At 36.1% G+C, this 22,582-nt stretch overlaps 1 protein-coding gene across 2 annotated transcripts; it reads right to left on the bottom strand.

Moving 5' to 3' along the window:
• Positions 1–1,520: 1,520 nt before the first annotated feature.
• lhx1b (LIM homeobox 1b) lies at positions 1,521–12,228 on the bottom strand. Of its 2 annotated transcripts, none has more exons than XM_022686412.2 (5): positions 11,623–12,228; positions 7,581–7,807; positions 5,400–5,674; positions 4,066–4,231; positions 1,521–2,751 (listed from the first exon to the last, which is right to left on the bottom strand). In XM_022686412.2, the coding sequence occupies exons 1-5, from the start codon at positions 11,790–11,792 to the stop codon at positions 2,378–2,380; spliced, it is 1,212 nt and encodes a 403-aa protein (XP_022542133.1). In that variant the 5' UTR covers positions 11,793–12,228; the 3' UTR covers positions 1,521–2,377. The 2 variants fall into 2 exon arrangements, with proteins under 2 accessions (XP_022542133.1, XP_022542132.1); XM_022686411.2 differs by having other exon boundaries at positions 1,522–2,751; positions 5,400–5,677.
• Positions 12,229–22,582: the final 10,354 nt, after the last annotated feature.

A 22,582-nucleotide genomic window follows, 5' to 3' on the forward strand; every position in this document is an offset into this window, starting at 1 on the left:
GCCGCATTCAATGAAAGTTATTTTGTATTTATTTTTTAAATGTTATTCTGAAATGGGCATCGAGTGGTCCAGCGGCGAGTGGTCCAGCGCTGACACTATGAGCGGGAGGTCGCAGGTTCGAACTCCAGCTCATGCTGCTTTGCCATTAAGCTGCCGGCGCTCAGAGGGAGCAAAATTGGCCCTGCTCCCTCCGGGTGGGTAGATGGCGCTCTCTCCCCACATCACTCCTAGGGGTCTGTGAGCTGATGTACCAGAACCGAGCCGCTGTGCTTTCCTCCTGTGATGCTGCACGGCAATGCTGCCTCAGCAGCAGCTAGAAAAGAAGCGGTGGCTGGCTTCACATGTATCGGAGGAAGCGTTAGGGAGTGTTAGTCTTCACTCTCCTGGTGTGTTGGGGCATCACTAGTGATAAGGGGAGTCCTAGTGAGTGGGTTGGGTAATTGACTGTGTAAATTGGGAAGAAAATGGGAAAAAGTTAAATAAAATTATATAAAAAAAAATTATTCTGAAATTAACTAAACCTGGTAAAATGTGTCAATAGCATTGTGTACCAAGAGGGCCAGGAAAGGGTCAGTGGTAGCAGTGGCAGTGGTTAGAGCACCAGGTCTTTAATGACAGGTTTGAGGTTATGCTTAAGAATTCTGAGGTTGTCCTTCTTTTACCTTTTTTCATTTACTTTGTGGAATGTACCCATTCAACTGACTACCAAACAGCTCCAGAATACCATGCTTACCAGCAACATGTAACATACAGTATGCTTTCAGATGTAAATATATCTCTGGTCATTATGGTCAATCAGAATGGTCTTTGTCTTATCTAACTTTTATGGTCTTGTCTGTAGGCAGAGAAACGGTACCAACTGCTTTCAGTTCATGGCAGCTCTTTGCCTTGGTGTTGTTTGGGTTGTTCCTGACAATCCGGACCAACATTCTCTCAGGTATGGTTGCCATGTTAGATGGCTACATCTCCTAGTAACTTGTACTTACATGCATTTATTTAAACTTATGATCTTCAACTCTGCAGTCATTCCAAGAAACAATCCTTGCTTGTGTAAATCTGTGACTATCCTTTTCTGATCTTCAGAGAAGTGCTGTCAAACAAATCCCATGTGGGCTTAGGAAATCTACAAGCTACAACAGGAAGTTAAGAAACCTTGACAAATTGAACCAAATTAGTTATAATTATAAGACTATATAAATTTTCAATAGACAAATACATTCCATGTTTATTAGCAGTGTTAGCCTAGCATCTCATGTTGAAAACTGAAGGAGCGAATATCTGATATTAAACATGTTTTGGCTACCTATGGGGAAAATGATAAATTATCACCATTCTTTTATCCTTTAGAACATAATTGAGTATAACTCCAGCTCTAGTAGCTCTAAAATAGTTTCAAATATATTTAGGAAATAAATATGTTTATATTCACAACATATATAACACCCTTTAAAAAAATCTGCAATTGGTTTCATGAAAGAAATCATCATCAAACACCTGAATTCCTATTATGTTGAGTATTTGTTTTTATTTTTTATTGTGCAAACACAATATCATACAAATTAGCACAGTGAATCACAACTTAAATTTAAACTGAATGAATACAAAAGTTTGGTTGTTCGCTTGAGGAAAAAAAAGTAATCATTCTTCATCTGCACCAAGATTTTTTTTAAATAATGCTGATATTTAAACCCCTGAAGAAAATAGTCGTAAACAGTTGACTGCTTTTTGTCTACTACAGGTCACAGCTGAAATTGTTCTCATAAGGTAGACTTTGTCTTACAGTTCAAGCCTTTTTTATTTCAAATAAAGGGTTTAGAACTCTGTTTTAGGTTTTACCTTTACAGACAAACTCTGAAATTTGGTGAAACTTGGGAAATAATGTAACTGCCCAGTTACATACATGTTTATTTGGGTTTGAAGAAGGGATTCCATTTCGGAGTTGATATAACAAAACCGCAAAAGGCAATCAGCTTTGCGATCTTTGATTATGATACATGATAAACTGATATATTACAAACATAAATAGTGTATAAATGTTGTCTTCTATAATATGCCAGGACAATCAACAGTGCTGCTGTAGGGTGCTTGTACACCTTTTTGACATTCATTTCATAAATACACAAATATAAATTCGCAATAAACCAATTAAAGTGGTGCAATACAGTGGCCTGCTTGTATTTATTGACATAAATATATAAATATATTAAATAAATAAACATAAAACCAAACAAAATAAATAAATATATAAATACATAGATCAACTTATTGAAACATCCATATTAAGATCACAACCGAAAAAGTACATTTCCAGGCCACCCTAAAACCTGAGTCCGTTTTGTTGCGTTTCTTCGGCCTGAATGTTCATAATGCCCATGGGCTACCATACAGTGCCTTCACTCATTTCTGAAGAGGGCTGGGAGAGCTGGTTGGTGTATCCGTTGGTGCTGAGTGACGTTACAGAGGTGAAGGGGACACCCATGTCTGTGGAGATGGTGCGAATGGAGGCAGGCCCGCTGGGCTCCGGACTGGGGGAGTCCCCGGGGTGGTGTGTTACCATTTCCCCGAAACACTGGCTCTCAGCAGCCGGGTGATGAGCCGAATGATGATGGTCCATGCTCCCCAGAGGGGTGCCTGTGGGGCCAGACAAGGAAACATAGCCTAGATCATCTGGGGTCTGAGCCTGTGAAGACGGAGGACCCTGGGGGAAGTAGTCATAGTTGCTTCCTGGGCCGTAGTATTCACCTTGATAATCTGGTGGGACAAATAGTCAGGGGTGAGGGCCAGCGCATATCAAGATGTTCTTAATTTAGAAGCATCAGATATTGTATAATATTACATTTTATATTACCTTTTAGGCCATATATTGCTGATGGTTTTTGTGTGATATTGATATGTAACTTGAGCACATAAATTACATACACGTATGTAAATAGTACAATATTGTGTGTAAAAATCTAAAAACAAATTCTATCTGTTGAAATACCATTTAAAAACACTAATAACATAAAAAAAATCGAAATGTACAATAATTTCAGATTTTATTAATAGCATTATTAGGGATTGACAGTATGTACAGTTACATTCCAACACCTAGGTTATCTAATCAATCTTTTATTGAAGTAAACCAGATGCTGGTGGAGGAAGTGAACAAATCCATACAGTGCCACAGTGTTCACTGTATTCTTCTTACTCTATTCTAACTTCTGTTCAACCTTGGTAATGAGGGCCCACTGCCCTGCACATTTTAGTGCTTTTCCTGCTTTAACACACCCACTTTAAGTAATGGACTGTTAACGAGCTGATTAGCTGGATGAGGTGTGTTGGAAGCAGAGAAACACTACAAGTAATGCAGAGCGGTGGGACTCTATACCCAAGGTTGAGATATACCGTTCTAAGCAACAGCACAATATAACTACAATGTTTTTATTTTTCATTATTTAAATGTTACCACAAAAGAACCCATGGTGGTGTATGTCACATACCCTTTAAAATCTGTGTAATGTACCCTGTCCATCATTTTATTTCATGAAGTCTCTAAGGGACATATCTGATCATTCTGAAAGCACTGCAGGACAGTTTATGAATGTGTGTTAGTCAATTTGACCTTATTTACAGAATGTAGGTTTGCTGGGTCAGTGCTGAGGATAAAACTACAGCTCCTTAAAGAGTATTTTCTGTTTCTGTTACCTATAGCTTTGTTTGAACCATTTAAATTATTTAAGCACTTTAATGAAATGATTTACAATACCTATTTCTGACTAGGTATATTGTAACAAAAGAGATGCACAGCTTTCAGACCTCAAATAATGCAAAGAAAACAAGTTCATATTCATAAGTCAGAAATCAATATTTGGTGGAATAACCCTGGTTTTTAATAACAGTTTTTATGCATCTTGGCATGTCCTCCTCCACCAGTCTTACACACTGCTTTGGGATACCTCTATGCCACTCCTGGTGCAAAAACACAAGCAGTTTAGCTTGGTTTGATGCCTTGGGATCATCCATCTTCCTTTTAATTATGTTCCAGAGGTTTTCAATTTCGTAAAATCAGCAGAATGAGCTCACCTCCGTAGTAAGTGAAGTGTCCGTTAGCCATCAGCTCTGTGGCCTCCATGCGCTCCCCCAGCGCCCTCATCCTCCGCGGGCTGCGGAACAGCACGTGCCTACGGGCCCCCAGCGCGCTCAGCTGCTTCATACGCCTCTCCTTCGAGCGCCGGTTCTGAAACCACACCTGCAGAGAGCACAGCTCGATCAGACCAAACACCAGATAAACTCACTCACCTCACACTCACAGCCCGACACAGAAAAACGCGCCGTCTGATCAGCTATGGATCGTGTGTACATTAGCCTCTATGTACATAAGCCAACAATCAGAAGTAACAGAAGATAAAGCAGGATAGTGAAATAACGTTTCTGCATGAAGAAGAGATATTCAGAGGCATATCTACTGCTTCACAAATTGGAAAAAAGGACTGTACTGAAAACAATATTACAGCGTTTATATATTAAAGCGTTTTTTAAAAGTAAAATGCTTCTCGTTTTAGCAAAAATGTATAAAACAAGTGCATTCCTCATGCAGATTAATAATTTTAAAATTCAACACAACAATTTTCGTATTTTTTGCAGTTTTGCCTTACCATGTTTTCCATTACTGATATGTATAATTTTAGCTTTAAACACATTCTAAAAATGTTTTACTGGCGATTTAATTTAAATCCCTAATTTATGTAATGTTTTTATTTTTGTAATTAATTTAACTACATCAACAAAATGTATGGTGAGTGCTTATGTGTTTAAGTAGTCAGTCAAAGCTGCTTATTTCTATATATTATGAAATGTAATAATTTTAATCAGACTATATATAGAGAGATATATAGTATATATAAATATATACAAATAAATATTTGAACTTTTGTAAATTAAACTAAATTATATTAAGTTATAATATAAAATTTACTCAATAATAATAATTAATAAATGAAATGTAATTATTCAACTAAACATTATTTTATTTATTTAATAATTTTTTAAGCTAGTTAGTTAGTTGCTTGTTTGATGGAAAACTGATTAATGTAGCTACGCAACATATTGTGCTATAAAAACACGCACAATAGCTTCCGACACTGGACACTTAGCTCTGCTCTTAGTTTAGTCAATTAATTAAGATATAAAATAAATAACTAAGATAATTGTACTTGGTAAAATCTGCACCACTGAGAATCCTGGTAGACCTCTACGTCCGAACACACAAATAATCAATCCTCACGTGAGTACAGTGTGTGTCAGCCCAGTAGCTCTGCAGGAGCTCTTTATATATATAAATGGCTCGAATCCAAACTTTCAGATTTTATTCCCCTAGTTGTAGTGATATTTTCTGTCAGGCAGCTTTATGCTCTCACCTGTATGACCCTCATGTTGAGGCCGGTCTCCTGTGCCAGCTGTTCCCGGATGTGGCGCGTGGGCTTGGGCGTGGCCGCGAAGGCCGCTTTGAGGGTCTCGAGCTGTTTGGCTTTAATGGTGGTCCGCGGGCCTCTCCGTTTGGTACCGGAAGTCTGTTCGTCGTTCTCCGTGCTGCCCGTCTCTTTATCGGACAGCTGACCAGCCTCCGAGTCCTTACCGTCCTCATGCACGTCCTGCGGGTCAGGAGACAGACTGGGCTCACTGCAGGCGGTCACTGCTGGAGGAGAAACACACACACCTCTCTCAGGTACTTATATAACCTGTTCTATAAGAACTGAAGGACTGTGTTGGTAGAGTACAGGCTATACAGAAAAAATAAGAGAACACTTCAGTTTCTGAAACAGTTTGTCTGATTTTGCTGTTTATAGGTATATGTTTGAGTAAATGAACATTGATGTTTTATTCTATAAACTACAGACAACATTTCTTCCAAATTCCAAATAAAAATATTGTCATTTAGAGCATTTATTTGCAGAAAATAAGAAATGGCTGAAATAACAAAGATGCAGAGCTTTCAGACCTCAAATGAATCAATATTTGGTGGAGTATTCCTGGTTTTAATCACAGTTTTTATGCATCTTGGCATGTTCTCCTCCACCAGTCTTGCACACTGCTTTTGGATAACTTTATGCCACTCCTGGTGTAAAAGTTCAAGCAGTTCAGTTTGACTTGTGATCATCCGTCTTACTCTTGATTATATTCCAGAGGTTTTCAAATTGGTAAAATCAAAGAAACTCAAAGAATTTTTAAGTGGTATCTTATTTTTTCCAGAGCTGCACATTAGCATTAACGTTTTGTTTACGTTTTTAAGTGAAAATAAGCATACAAAATCTATAAATTACACAATTACATTTTTTTATTTGCTTCATTTAACATATTGAGAAAGAGATACAAATCATGATGTGCCCTGCACAAAGGTTGGGGCTCAACAACTTCATGCTAAATTAGCTAATAAATAGACACTGCTCCAAAAAAGATTTTCCTTTTACTCCTTTGCCTATAGAGAACTCACTTTAAAAAACAGACATAAGAGTATGTATATTGGGGTTAATTCTTTGTTTTTCACAATATAAAAATAATACTCAACGGACTAAGCCTATAAAATACACTATTCTTCAACAAAATAATATGCACTGTCATATTGTCTTAAAAGCATCTTTATAACAAGCCAATAGTAAGTTACTAATATCTTTAAAGAGCACAGGTTGGGTTGCTGACTGCTTTGTGAACTTCAGGCACTGTATTGATTTGTTCAGTTCCACCTCAGTTTAGCTTATGTGATTACTTTGTTGATAAAGGACTAATTAAATAAACTAGGTGTTTGATGGTTAATGTAATGCCTGTGTTTGTGAACAAATACCCAGGTAAACACACTGTATCTTAGATACTCTAGAGACTTTTGTACCAGGCAATTTGCAATAGTGTTGCCCATTATTTCAAACATAATACCTGTGATTTAGTGATGCACCGCAATGTTTACACTCTTTAAAAATGATTATTAAAGATTATTATTTACATAGAATTAGAGAAAATTTAAATGCTTCCCTGTAATAATGTTGGAGAAATTTACAGTGAAATACTCTTATATAGTGAACTAAAATCTGTGAAAGGGAAAAGTTCTGATGTACAATTCATCATAGGATTGGACAGCCACTGTTACATAAGAATGGACCACCTGGTGTAGTGCACATTTATATGAGATCTTTTCAGTAACAGTACAGTAAAAGTACAAATACATGTTAATATTACAAATTTGTAATTTTTGAAATCTATAGTGTTATTTATAAACCTTTTTTTAATTTAGAGTGAATGTAATGTTGGGCTACTGTGCTAAAATGTCTGCATTTCACTATTTTTTGCATTTTTCAACCTTCTTCAAATCAACCTCACATTCCTCTATAACACAAATCCAGGTGGATTCGATATGATGTGCGGTTCACATCTGCAGATCTGCAGATGGAAAATATCAGACATTGTATCTGCCTACAAGTCCCACATTGGAGTGCTGCAGCCATAGCTCTGTGTGCAGACTTTGAGCCTATGCATTAAGGTGCCACAGTCCTCCTTGAGGCCTGAACATGTAAAGCTCTGTGTGTGAGCTTACTGAACTGTGGCTGTACCTGAGAGCTGTGTGGAGTCTTTTAGTGGGGAGTTGTTGCTGAAGTAATCCTCTTTGCAGAGAAACTTGCTCTCCTCCAGGATGTAGAGCTCCTCTCCTGTGGACAGCTGCTTGTTGCACATGATGCAGGTGAAGCAGTTGAGGTGAAACACTTTGTTGCGTGCCCTCCGCACCAGGTCAGTGGGGGAGATGACCTGCGAGCAGCCTGCACACTTTGTGCCGAAGCGCCTGCATACAGATACACTTTGGTCAGTTTTCATATCACAACTATACAGTGTTATTTACCTTTTCAGCAAACTTCTCAGCAGTGCCTTAAATTGACAACATAGATTGACAACATATTCAATACATCAGTGTTTTTTCCATAATTGCAGCATTCAGTATTACATTATTACATACCAGGTGTCCTAAAACTGCCCAACTAAACACATTAATGGTTATCTTGCCCTGAATCTCCTACTATTAAATTAATAATCCACAGTGTTGAACAGAATATTGAATAGTGACCGAATGCACCCACATTTATGTTCAATAAAACCTACAGTACATCTAAAGTGGGTTTAAATATTCTCTGCAGTATTACAGGATTTAAATAATCTCCACATACTGAATTAACTTCTACTGTGGTGAAATAATCTCTACCGTACTGACTTAACCCCTACAGGGTTGAAACAATCTCTGCAGTACCAAAATTACCTCTACAGTATTGAAATGATCTCTAAAGTCTAAACGAAATCTATTTAAATAATATACACACTACTGACCTACTCCCTACATTGTTGAAATTATTTTAAGTGCTGTAGTAATGATTACAGAATAAACTACAGTTCTAATTTATTGTTAAATTAAAATGTACATTACTGAATTAAGATTTAGTGATTAATCAACAACTACAATGTTGTAAAAATTCAAATCAGTGTCCAGAATTAAATTGAATTAACCCCTCTACTGTATACAGTACTAATACTAAACTGCCCCTGTAGTCTTTCATTAATTTCTACTTTAATTAATAATGCCTACATCGAATTACACTCCACAATACTGTCTTAACATTTTCAGGGGCAATTTTCCAGACAGGGATTAAGTCTATCTATAGATTTTCCTTTTAATGGAAAATATCAATTCAGAATACTGTTTAGTCCAAGACTAAGCTTAATCCCTAAAGTGACTGACCCTTAGAGTACATTCAATCTCTCTGTGCTGTATTAATTTCTTTAGTGTTAAAACATATACACCTGAATGAACACCTACAGTGTCAAAATAATACCATAATAAAGAGAATTACAAATAAAGTTGAAAAAAAAAAACAGAATTTTAAACCAACTGTGCTGAATTAACTCTTTTCTAAATGCGGGGATATATAATGGTTTTATTTAAACATTCAGAAGTACTGATTTAACTTATAATGTACTTAATTAAAAACTCAGTTCTTGAAATATGCAGTTGCAAATACCCTATGTTTTTTTTATTATAAAAATATTTATTATTGTTAAATAATACATTAACACATCCTGGGCCTGTTAGCGCTGTGTCAATCAACACAGCGGGGTCTCTGTGTTGATAGCATTTTATGTGTCTGTGTGTTTTGCACTACCTTCAGGACCAACGGTTATAAATGCAGTTACACTAATCAGTACGTATAATTTACTTTACTTATGCTTAATTGTTGTTAATATTATATGTGTGGTTTTACCTTTTTTTTCGTTTTAGTATGTAGGCTATGCGTGCTGTAAATTATTATTTATTTATTTATTATATTGTTTTTTATTATTGTCATTATTAGTTATGTACATAAAATAGACAACCTGTATTATTATCTTTGGCAAACACTGCTTCATTGTTTTGATGGATTTGTTTAAGAAAAATCCTTTCAAAAGCAGAGGCGGAATAAAACGAGCTTTTATGTAAACGCTTTCTTTTTGCTGAAACGGTTAAGAAACGCGTGTGTCTGCAGCTTTCCGACCGTTTATTCCTCTCCTAATCCACTTATCGCGGTTTCCCCACCTCTCGCGCCGCGGCGAGCAAAGCAGACGAACGCGCGCACGCACGCGCCCGTCCCGCGCGCCTCCTGACACTCATACCGTGTAAACAAAGAGGGAGCTTTCGGCCCCGAGCCTCGAACAAGCGGATAAGTGTCTTTAATGATATCAGCTCCCTCCACGCCTCGAATACAGAATAAATACATTAACAAACACTGCGCTCAGCTGCACAGCAGAAGCATCACCTGTCAGGACAGACTGACCTTTACTGAGCTCTTGTTCAGGTTACATTTTCTGATTATTAAGTCCCCAACATTATAAATATTGAGGTACAGAATCTCCAATTTGTAATTTTTATCAACGGTTTATCCTGTGTTTAAATAAATCACCAGTGTTTCACACGAAACGAAAACAGTGAAGTTAAAATGAGACAATTATGACAAAGGTAAGGAATAATAGCTAACGTTAAAGCTAAAATCTATTAAAACTTGGCACTGCAAAAACAAGTGTAGCCTAATAAATGCATGTGACACTAAAATGATAAGATATTAGCTAGAATAAAATATAATATTAAGTCACAATTAAGTCTATTTTATTAACGACATTAATCATTTATTTCAAATGAATTAAATGAACAAAAATATAAATATATAAATATATTGCTTATAAGCTTCGATTAAAGCCAGCAACGGTGCTAAGAATAACATTAATATTACAAAACTGAATAACATTTTTAAAGCTTACAATTCTAACAACTATTTTGTTTTAAACTTCACGCAGCATTGCTTCCAAAATCGCTTAAAAAATAAATAAATAAGAATATATTCTGTTTCAGCCCAGAGGGTCGTCTCTATAAAGTACACCATTTCAAGAACTGATTCTTTGCTTAAGGCCATGGTTCTATAGCACCTTGTCAACTCAAAGAGCTATATGGCCTGTTAAAATCGAAGATCGTGCCTCATTTACAATCTCCGAATAGGCTTGAATGTTTTTATAGAACCTTAAACAAATATTGTTTGTATGTAGCACAAAAGGCTTGACACTGTTACAAACCAAAAAAACATAGTGAATTGAAACCTGCTAAGACACTAAATGAAATTGTTATATTAGGCCTGCGTTTTTGAGTAAGTCAAGATGTGTTCCTAGAACAGCCTGACAGTAAACTGTATGAATTATTAGTGTTCTACAGGAGTCAAGAACTAAAATACTTATTAAAAAGAACTATTTATATAAAGGATATATGTACATTTGAATAAAGTACAAAAAACGTATATAGTACGTCTATATTCAGTTGTGTATAAAATCAGTGTAATGTCGATGCTAGAACCATTTCAAAATGATTATTTTTATAACCTTATAATATAGGCTTTCCTTATGTATGAAAACAAATTTCAAGCTATGGTTCCACCTTTTATACATTTAAAATGCCTTGTTGCGTATTCAGACTATACAGGTTTAAGTGATACAAATCCCTTTTTTTCAGCAGTAAAATAACTTATTTACGTTCTGAACATTTGAGGATTTTGAAATCTCTTAAAAGACACTTGGAGAATCAACCCAAATTCTGCATGTTTGAAAATAGACGTAAAAACTAGACAAACATAACAAAAATAAAGGTTTGGAGGACATGAACTCTTTGATTTATATTCAGGAAAATATTGATTTTAAAATGAAGTTATATATGTGTATATATATATATATATATATAATATATGATTGTATTTATTATATTTTGACATTGGCAGATTTACCTAAATATGTTTTTTATAATTTCTTTTACAATTACAATTATGTTTTTCAGTAATGTTCAATTATGTTTTTTTAATGTAAGGCTTGAATAGAAAATCTCAAGATTTAGTGGTGTAACGTCAGGAAGACAATTGACAAAAATCCTGGCCTGTTAAGAGGTTAATAAAATGCAGAATCTTTAACAATCTTTACTATTAAACAAGCTATTGTGGGTGTGCGTGTCTACACTATTACTAAGGATACAATAAATTACTGTAACGGTGTTCAGAGTTTTACAAACGATCTACAAACAGCCCCTATTCCGTATTTCCGTACCTGAAGAAGTCTGTCCTGCAGTAGAGCCTGCCCTCTCTGGAGAAGCACTTCTCCGTTAAATTGCACTTGCAGTCGCAGCACTGCACGCACTTGGTGTGCCAGGCTCGGTCCAGCACGTTGAGCAGAAACCTGTCCAGGATGGGCCTCTCGCAGCCCGCGCACTGGATCATATCGGCGAGCGCAAAACCGGCGCTGTGGTCCTTTCAGTGAGCGGCGCAGGAGGCGGACTGGTCCGCTGCGGTGCGGTGATGGTTAAGGAGGTGTCAGACTAGCAGAACGCGGCTCTCTGTTCAGTCCCAGGACCAGGCGTAGAGAACCTCAGATCCTGCATAGCCCACCACTCCGACCCCCTTCCTCAGAACCAGATCACCGGCGCGGTCAAGGAGAACACATCCAGCTTTTACACAGCCTCGTGCAGAAAGTGTGGCGTGTGACAGACACGAAAAACAAACCACATATCGTCCAATTCTGTTCCAACCTGGTGAAAAAAAATCCTGACAAAAAAAAGACAGAATAAACCTGTCCTTCAGCCCCTCCACAACACTCTGATCCCACCGGTTCTGTTAAAGACTCCGAGCTTCACCGTTCTCAGCAACCGGCGCGCGCGTTTGGTTTTGTTGCACCCGCCGAGCCAATCCCTATCCGCGAATGATGTGACGTAATTTCGCACCCTTGCCAATCGCCTACGATCTGTATAAATCATAGTAGTACCTGCCATTTTCTTCTCCACCCGTTTTCCGACACCCACTCTTCCTATTGGCTGCAGGGCAAAGCATTCTAAAACGGAGGACCGGCGCAGGTGGGAAACCGTAGCCAATCCCAGAGCAGGACTGCGGGGCTTACCGGAATACAGGTAGAGACAAGAATAGACACAACTCGGATTTTCCTTATTTGCAGTTTCTCCGGAGTTTATAGGACAGAAGCACTCTATACGCTGTATCTGGCTTTCGCATAGATTTTCAGTTTATTATGGATTAAAAGCGCTGTACATCCACAGTACAGTACACAGCCGAGAACCGCAGAAATTTGAGGAACACCTTTGTCAAAATAAGCTGGTTAATGTGTGGGCTGGTATCGATTGTGTATTTTGTAATGTTATTTCTACTGTCGATAAAAAAGAAAATACATGAATAAAATTAATTAAGTAAACCGAGACCAGGTACGTGTAAACAGATTATACGGTATCTTGACTACTGCTGCTTTTTAATTGATATAAATATGTTTTAACGTTTTACGAAACGTAAACTAACTTGACAAAACGCATTTAACGAGCATTAAACATTATTCATTTAAGAATGCAGTGACCAGCCTATTTTGTTATTGATCATATAGTTTCAGAGGAAAATGTACTTGTTTAAAAATAAAAATTAAAAACTGAATTTAAAAGTTTGCAAACAGAAGAAAATGTTACACTGTTTTGCTATATTTTCTTAATATTTTTTATAAATGGCACTTTCAATATGACAATTTGTTAATGTTTATTATATTGCAAATTATTTGGATAGGCCACGAACAATTTGTGTTTTTTTGTTTATTTGATTTTAAGTTTTTTTTTTAACACTAAATATACCGGTTTGCTTGCTGACCGCACAAATTAGTTCTATACAGAGAACTGATTGTTTGAGAATAGGCTTAATTATTATGATTCGAAGTATTGATTGTAATACAAAGAGATGGAAAAAAGGTACAGTGCTTATAATATCCAGTAATGACCCTAATATGGAAAAGAGATTATAATATACCCTGGAGTAATGATTTTAATATAGAGTAATGGTTATAATATGGAGTAACGTCACCGCCATAATGGGTATAATAAGGGTCAGAATGGATGATCTTATCGCTGAAATGCCGCAAATGTGCGGCCGTGGGAAGCAGCAGATAGCGCACAGTCCGCAGTAGAGAGTAAAATACACAGCAGCGGGAGTCCTGTTTCTCACAGATATCAGCAAGGCCTTAATAACACAACCTGAATACAAATGTACCTGCGCACTGCACAGTTCAGACTGACTGCATCTCTATACCATACTACAACTGTTCCAGTTCCCAGCGAAATATATATATGAGGTGCATATATGAGAGACGGAAAATAAAGAAAACAAATCGAAATAAGCAAAAACGCACACACAAAAATAAACGTGCACTTAAATACACTATACTATATAGACTTAAATAGTCCTATAATATAATATAGTATAAAAATAGTCCTATAATATAATACGTTCTTGACCGAAATTGAGTGTGATCGTTTTTTAAATACATGGTATTGTGAAAATATTCAAATAGCTGGCCTATTTGCGGGATTGCAATTTCTTGCTTGTGTGTGTGTGTGTGTGTGTGTGTGTGTGTGTGTGTGTGTGTGTGTGTGTGTGTGTGTGTGTGTGTGTGTGTGTGTGTGTGTGTGTGTGTGTGTGTGTGTGGAGCACAGGACTAATGCGTAAAGCACTGAGACGGAGAATAACACACGGACGGAGCGACTTCATCATGCTCGAGTGGATGTAAATAAATGGTGTGAGTTACAGCCTTTCTCTCTCTCTCTCTCTCTCTCTCTCTCTCTCACTCCACCACCACTCTTGCTCGCCCTCTCTCTCTCTCTTTCTCTCTCTCTCTAGTTCACACCAAAGCTGCTATATTCTGTTGTGAAGCCAATAGTACTTTTTACTATTCTAGGACTGTAGTATGTGGGGATCTATATGGTACTGGAAACTGTTTTTTTTTTTTTGACAATCATACCACATTGTTGATGCTGTACAAACCCAGCTGGCATTTCAACTTTGAATCAACATTGATGTTATGGTTGAATTAACATTGTATTTGGTGTTGATTTTGAAACGTGAATCAAAGTTGATATCAACGTTCAACCTTTAATAAACCATAGCTCACTAAAACTAGAAAATCATATGATTAACAGAGTGTTAAAATTAAACTTCTATCACTGTAGTAAAGCTGAGTATAAAGAATGTTACCCACCACTACCAATCTGATTAATGAACATCTGATCTCAGAAACACAACAGTGAAACAAATAGAACAGAAGGTTGAGGACATTATCTTGACTTCAGTTAAAATTGTTTGCACAACCATTTAACATTACAGACATCACTTCAATCATATTTCAACCACATTTTAAAGTTGAAGGTCGGTTGTTCCTAAAACATTCCTTCATAGAGAAAAACAATTTAATCAGACCAAAAGGGTTCTTAAAAGTAGTTAACAGGCCATTGTCCATGTTTGTGCTTTGTGTTGCCAGTTTCATTGTAGCATACATCTGGTTTGAGAACCATAACATGATAGCACAAATTCCCCAGCTCATCCCAAAGATATTGATATTGCTCCACAAATCAATATTAATGGTTCATTTAACTATATTCTATAACATTTGAGCATAGTGCTGATTTATGACATCTTAAAGAGTCACCTAAATGCTTATGTTTACATTGATCTTTTCCTTGTTCTTTGAATAATTAATTTAAAATATGTTTTATTTAACACCCAAAAAAATATTCTAGTATTGCTCTAAGTCAAATGCACCTTTATGCTTAGAAAGGCACACAGCCTCAAACTGAAAGGTTGCATGGCTGTAAGCAGCAGGACCACGGTTTCCGAAGCGCATTAACACCATGCAGTAATCAAACAGCAGCTCCCACTGTTTGTTTTGGGATCCCCACTTCATCTCATTAGCACGTGCTAATTGCTGCTAATTGGTCTTAACAAGATGAGATGGCAACCCAGCGGGACCAATCTCATTTGTGGAAAACACAATTGATTATCATTTGCCAAAGAAAGCATTCAGCATAGGGTAAGGGTGTATATGTGTGTGTGTGTGTGTAATTTAGTTTAGGAAGTAATTAACAGCCCATTTATGGTCTATCATGCATTTCTTTTTGCAATTAATTTGTGTACACACTTCCAAAGGTCCTCTAAATGTTAAGGGCAGTATCTTGAATAAAATATTTATTTACACAAATACCATGCATACGTACGGTCCCAGATAGTGCTCAGTAGGTCAGTTACATCTGATAAACTGAACTATGAAGTAAAGTGAGTTCATGAAATTGATGTTCATTTATTTCAGAGAAAAAAAGGTGTGTGTGTATGAGTGAGAGAGAGAGAGAAAGAGACAGAGGGAGAGAGAGAGGGTGTGAAGTAGAAAGATAGGGCTTGTCTGGCTCTGGACTAAAGCCATCACACCTTCAGACCTATCAATTACCATATTTTTCCTTACTATTTAAGGCTTCCTTTTTTCCCCATATCTCACTTTAAAATTGTGTTTAAATAGGAAATCTTTACATATTATGATTTTTTATGTTTTCTGTGGCCAGTTAACAATGTAACAAACTGGATGTGACCAAACTGTATAGTACCCAAGCAAGGAAAACCAGTACCAGACTAGCCTATGCCTGAATATGGAACTGAGTCTGGAAGGAAGACTACATTTAAAACTTCTCTTCCTTCCATTCTATCATTGTGTACTTTCCATCTCTACCTTTCATCCGCTGTAACTAAGCTTTTGCAACCCACCACCCCAAATCTTTAGTGTTTCATGGTATGTCAGGTTTAATCTGGAACTACTTCAATTAGGAGTACTATTGTCATGTATTGATGATGTCATCTACACTAGCTACATTTTAAATGAAGATGCTAAAAAGGGATCTTAGAAAGCTAATCACCTCTACACTGAAGAAGCATTAACAAGCCATTTTTGGAAGATAAAGAATTAAAAAACTTAAAAGAACATAAACATAGACTATATATTCTATTTTTTTCCAGATCTGTCTTTTTTTGGTGGGATATGACTTCTAAATTATGTTTGTATTGATTTCACAATAGAATTTGCTTCTCCAGTCACCACACATTATGTCCTGCCTACTTACTTCCTGTATTGGGCTACATGCACTTACAACTACATCAACCTCTGGTCAAACTGCACCCCAACACAACTGATTGACCACGACTTACAAATATCTAAACACTCTTTTCCTGACTCATATTTTTGAAAAGAAAAAAATGATTGTAAAATGTCTAGTTGTGGTCTCGAAAATGAATGAATGCCATGTGAGCAATTTTTTGTAAAAAAAAAAAAAAAAAAAGCTCAGGTGTTTCTGTTTAGCCCTACTTTAGATCACTAAACTAGAGGTCTCTGAAGAAACAAAGTTTTTAAAATGTAGGTATGTTTATGTAGTAATATTTATTAACATAGTTCCATGGTTTTAGAAATAAATAACACACACACATACACACACTGCCACAGTCCTACAACGTGGCCTACTTGAAGCTACCCACAACATCCTTACTCTAATGAAAGCCCATTTATGTCTCCAGTATCATCATCAAAAAAAATATTTTCCATAAAAATCCATTAAATTAGCTGAAAAAAGTCAAAAAAGAAGACTCAATCCATAAAAAACAACTGTCCAGTGTAAAGCACCGCAAAACACTGCCAGCAATTAAAAACCACACCAGAACATCAGAAATCCTTATGATGAAGAAACACTGCAGGAAGCCCCCACACAGTCTGTGTAAGCTTCAGTACAGTATTCCCTCATTGGCATCCCCCCATGCTCTCCTGCTGTGTTGCCTTACTATGAGAGCAGGACCCCATGCCAGCAGAAGCCCTGGCAACCAGGAGAGGCTTAGCTGTAATCCCTATTGACAGCCTCTCTCTCTCGGCCTGCCAATAGCCTGTGGATTTGTTTAAAGCAATGATGTGGCTGTGTCAAGCTGCTGTGCTCGAATGTTGGGTGGCATCACCAAGCTGATAAATATCCAAAGTCATGCATGAACCAGGACTCAATCAATGCAGGGGGCTGTGAGTATCTACTCACATTACAGTGTGGAGAGAGTGTTAAAAAGGGACGTAAATATTATATTTACACAAATCTGCTTTTAGATCAAATATCTCTATAATATGTTATCCAAGACATGCATTTTTCTTTAATTTTGCTTTTTAAACATACATTTCCATATTTGATAACTATCACTAAGTTATATCAATATATGGATATGGATATGAAAAAAATGCATATAGCAAGGATTTCTGATTGCTAATGTTTGGCATTGATTTTACATCAGTGTTTCACCAGAGTTTTACAGCTCTGGAAAATATAAGAGACCACTTAAAAATGATGAGCTTCTTAGATTTTACCCAATTGAAAACCTCTGGAATATTATCAAGAGGAAGATGGATGATCACAAGCCAACAAACCAAGCTGAACTGCTCACTTTTTTGTACCAGGAGTGGTGCATAAAGTTATCTAAAAGCAGTGTGTAGAACTGGTGCAGGAGAACATGCCAGGCATGATTAAAAAAACAACTAGGGTTATTCCACCAAATAGCATTTCCGATTTTCTGCAAATAAATGCTCTAAATGACAGTATTTTTACGTGGAATTTGTTTATAGAATAAAACAACAATGTTCATTTTACTCAAACTTATACCTATGAATAGCAAAATCAGAGAAACTGATTCAAAAACTGAAGTGGTCTCTTAATTTCTGTGCATGGGTCTTTAAAAATGCTAAAGCTGAGCGTATAAATACCTGAATGCAAACATCTATAAATACAAATCAGTTTGACTGATTTGTTATCTGAATTAGATTTTTGTTTTTATTTATATTGATATTTTTCAATACAATTTTATTGAAATTTGATTGAAAGAAGATGACTTAGCAATAGCGTCTTTAAAAGGCTATTAATTAGTCATATAGATATATATGCAAATGACCATTAACAGAGTTTGCATGCACTTATACTTAATATATTTAATTATTCTCACATGCTCAAACTGCCATGGTCCAATAACGTAGGCTTACTTAAAGCCTCAATCCACGCCTGTGTGTCCCCAATGTCCTAAAAACAAAAAAAAATATCACTATAGTTTTTATAGATAAGGATAATCAGAAACGCCATCTCCCATTCTGCATGGATGTGGTACATTTTAAGTGACTCAGGGTCACTGGTCACACAATAATCTAAATGGGAAATGCGTGGGAAATGCAAGAATAGCAGACAATTTGGATTAAATAGTAAGGCAAACATTTTGATTATGGCAGGCTGTGGAGGTGACGAGGAGTAAATTTAGGCAGAACATTAGCCATATTTCATTTCAGTCAATCAAACTGACCTACCAATGGCTAGAAAATCTGAACATATATTTAAATATTAAAATTTAAACTACACTACTTGTCCATTTATGTAGTTGACATGACAAGCATTTATGAATACAGCCTTGTTCAAACCTTTTAGGCATCTAAGCACATTATATATTATAAATAGTTAAATAGAGTTTCGGCTTGTTTTTGCAGATGCAACTAAACATAAATATATTAAGAATACAATGTCCAATCAAATAATTTCTTATTTTGAAGAACATTGCTGAGATCATGTGAGCTAGTTTACAATATAAGGCTTGGTTCCAGATTTCACCAGTGTATAAATTTGTTTAATTCCATTCCAAGCTTACCTGACTTAACACTATTAAACTCTGGCTCACAGTAGTGTTATGAGGTGTTGAATAATAGCAATAACTAATAGTAGACTCTTGCAAAGATAGATTTGGAGATATTTATTGAACACAGTGAATTTTATTTGCATTTATTTGACTAATTATAGTTATTACCAAGCTCATTAACACAGTCCAGGTGAGGAGTTTTTTTTTAATACTAATATGATTTTATTATTAATGCCTAAAACTGTTGCGCAGTATGCTACTGTTTACAATTTATACTCACTATATATATATATATATATATATATATTCAGTATACACACAGATACATTTACTGGGCTAACATATAAATGTTATTTCATGTATGTATTAATTTTTCCACTTGGGAAGGTGCAGTGCTGGAGGCTAAACTAATTTATAGGCCTGTAAATGAACACAACTGGCAACAGAAAAACCTAATTGCAATGAAATGAAATAAGCAGGCCAACAACAAAAAATACACACAAACATACTGAGAATATACAGATTGCTAAGAGTCCATGCCTGCTACTGGCAAGTGTATTTGTGTGTGTGTGTGTGTGTGTGTGAGTGAGAGTGAGAGTGAGAGAGAGTGAGAGTGAGGGAAAGAGAAGGAGAGGGCCCTTGGGACTCAGCGCCTGGAGCATGTTGATGATGGAGATTGATGCATGCGGTGGCGCAGACGGCCCAGACGCTGGGTGAAATTAAAAGGCTATTTTGTTGGGTTGTAAAAGGACAGAATGGTGCAGAGGGAGAAACCTCCCGCCCCCTTCCCCCATGTACCTCTTTAGTGTCATCAAACCCTTAGGGACAAGAGCCGTTACATGCCTTTCACTCTCTCTCTCTGCATGGTCACACATACACACACACATACTCGGTGAGATGAGAAAAATGTGCTTGTAAAGCAAGTAGTACCATACCACCTATTTTTTTCAGCTTCATCACATATCACAGCCATGGAAACAAATTGTATGTCCTTAACATTATACTTAACATTCTTAACATATGACTCCAGTTTTGTGAAATTATTTAGTTGCCATTTGAAATATAAAAGGCTGCTGCAAAGGCAAGTGTTTTACCCAGCAGTGATTCCATATCACTTCAAAATATATAGAAAAAAATTATTGTACAGTGTGAATCATTACAAGGCCAGTTTCATCAAATAGTTTATGCTAATATTAGCAGAAATTAGAAAAAAAATGGGCCACCAGCTCCATAATGTAAATGCAGCACCACTTAAAGCGAAGTGGCTCAATTCTGCTAGCAAAAATCGAGCAAGTCTCATCTTCAAGTTACCAAAGATTATCTTGAATATGAACATACAGCTCTGGGAAAAAAATAAGAGACTACTTCAGTTTCTGAATCAGTTTCTCTTTGTTTTGATATTTATAGGTATATGTTTGAGTAAAATGAACATTGTTGTTTTATTCTATAAACTGCAGACAACATTTCTCCCAAATTCCACATAAAAGTATTGTAATTTTGAGCATTTATTTGCAGAATATCAGAAATGACTGAAATAACAAAAAAAGATGCAGAGCTTTCAGACCTCAAATAATGCAAAAAAAAAACAAAAAAACAAATCACATTCATAAAGTTTTAGGAGTTCAGAAATTAATATTTGGTGGAATAACCCTGGTTATAAATCACAATTTTGTTTATCTTGGCATGTTCTCCTCCACCAGTCTTACACACTGCTTTTGGATAACTTTATGCCACTCCTGGTGCAAAAATTCAAGCAGTTCAGCTTGGTTTGATGGCTTGTGATCATCCATCTTCCTCTTGATTATATTCTAGAGGTTTTCAATTTGGTCAAATGAAAGAAACACATAATTTTTAAGTGCTATCTTACTCTGTCTCTGGAGCTTTGTGTCAAAAGCCAGTTCTTGTGCATTCACATTTTCAAAACCTTTATATAAAACTCTTTCCAGTGTTTCCAATTATGTGACATAGCACATGTTGCCGTTTTAAGCATTCAAGTGGCATACTGTATACTCTGAAATACTGTATGAATCAGCTCAAATGTTGCATGTGAAATGTTATAATTCTGTATTGAGCAATCAGCGAGCAATGAGAAGTTATTGGGAGGTTTTAGATCCACCTGTTTTAGAGCACAAAGGCTAGTTTTCTGCATATGAAAAAGTCATGATCATGTACTGCTTTTATAATACAAAAAGTTTTATTTAAGCTGACTTTCTCATTCACCTACAAATACATTTAGCATATTTCTTATCACATACTTCAGTCATATAAATATAATATATTCCCATTATTCTGTATATCACCAACTATGCAACCCTTGAAATAGGTGGACATTGAAACTGTGTGTCCATAAATGATTTTTTGTTTGTTTTTTACATTTCTTTTCATTTTATGTACTAGTTCCTGACAAGGCTGCCAAAAACAGCAAATTATCATTGTTGAATAAAAACAGATATTGTTTAATCAGAAAGATTAACTAATGTCACTCTTGTATACCATCCCTAAAATGACACTCACTAAAAATTAGAGCAAAACACATAAAACAGGGATACAAATGTTTGTGGACCTCTTCTACATTTTAGGTTGCGTCCATTGATGACACAAATGTGCACGCACATGAATATAGCTTCTCTAATCCCTGTAATAAGAAAATCTTAACATGTTAAATGATTTAATATGCACTGTTTTATTGGAATCAACTTTCTTTTATGGCCTCTAATGATATTTTTGTTATGAACTATTCAAACTATGTAAAACAAATAAAAATAGCTTGAAAATGTTGAAGCTAAAAGTAAATATGAGGAATTCTGTTATTGAGAAATATTAAGACTGATGTTTGCTTGATTTGACTGTGCACATCCTTTTTTACACAAATGAAATACATTACCAGTTCCATTATTAAAAATATATATTAACAAATACAGTACATTAACAAATACAGTACATTAACACCAGTTTGTCTTACTGTTGGTTACTTTGGGCACTGATTATCAACAATGTAACCTATTTTAGTGGCTTCTACCTCACTCACTAACCTACAGATCTGGAAAAAATAAGAGAGCGCTTAAGTTTCTGAATCAGTTTCACTGATTTTGCTATATATAGGTATATGTTCAAGTAAAATAAATGTTGTTGTTTTATTCTATAAACTATGGACAGCCTTTCTCCCAAATTCCAAATAAAAATATTGTAATTTAGAGCATTTATTTTTTTTTTCATGCAGCTTGGCATGTTCTCCTCCACCAGTTTTACACACTGCCACTCTTGGTGCAAAAGTTCAAGCAGTTCGCCTCAGTTTGATGGCTTGTGATCATCCATCTTCCTTAATTATGATTACATTCCAGAGGTTTAAATTTTTTTTCCAGAGCTGTTTGTAGGCACATTCTACACTTTTACACAAAGTCTGCTCAGTATATATGATTTCTCAGCTAATGGCTTCCATAGATGCAGTTCCACATTGCTCTCGTTTTCCCGACCTCCTCAGGCCGTCCCACAGCAGAGGCGTCTGCATCCTCCGG

This window comes from Astyanax mexicanus, chromosome 1 (assembly GCF_023375975.1).
Source record: "Astyanax mexicanus isolate ESR-SI-001 chromosome 1, AstMex3_surface, whole genome shotgun sequence".
Taxonomy (NCBI): domain Eukaryota; kingdom Metazoa; phylum Chordata; class Actinopteri; order Characiformes; family Acestrorhamphidae; genus Astyanax; species Astyanax mexicanus.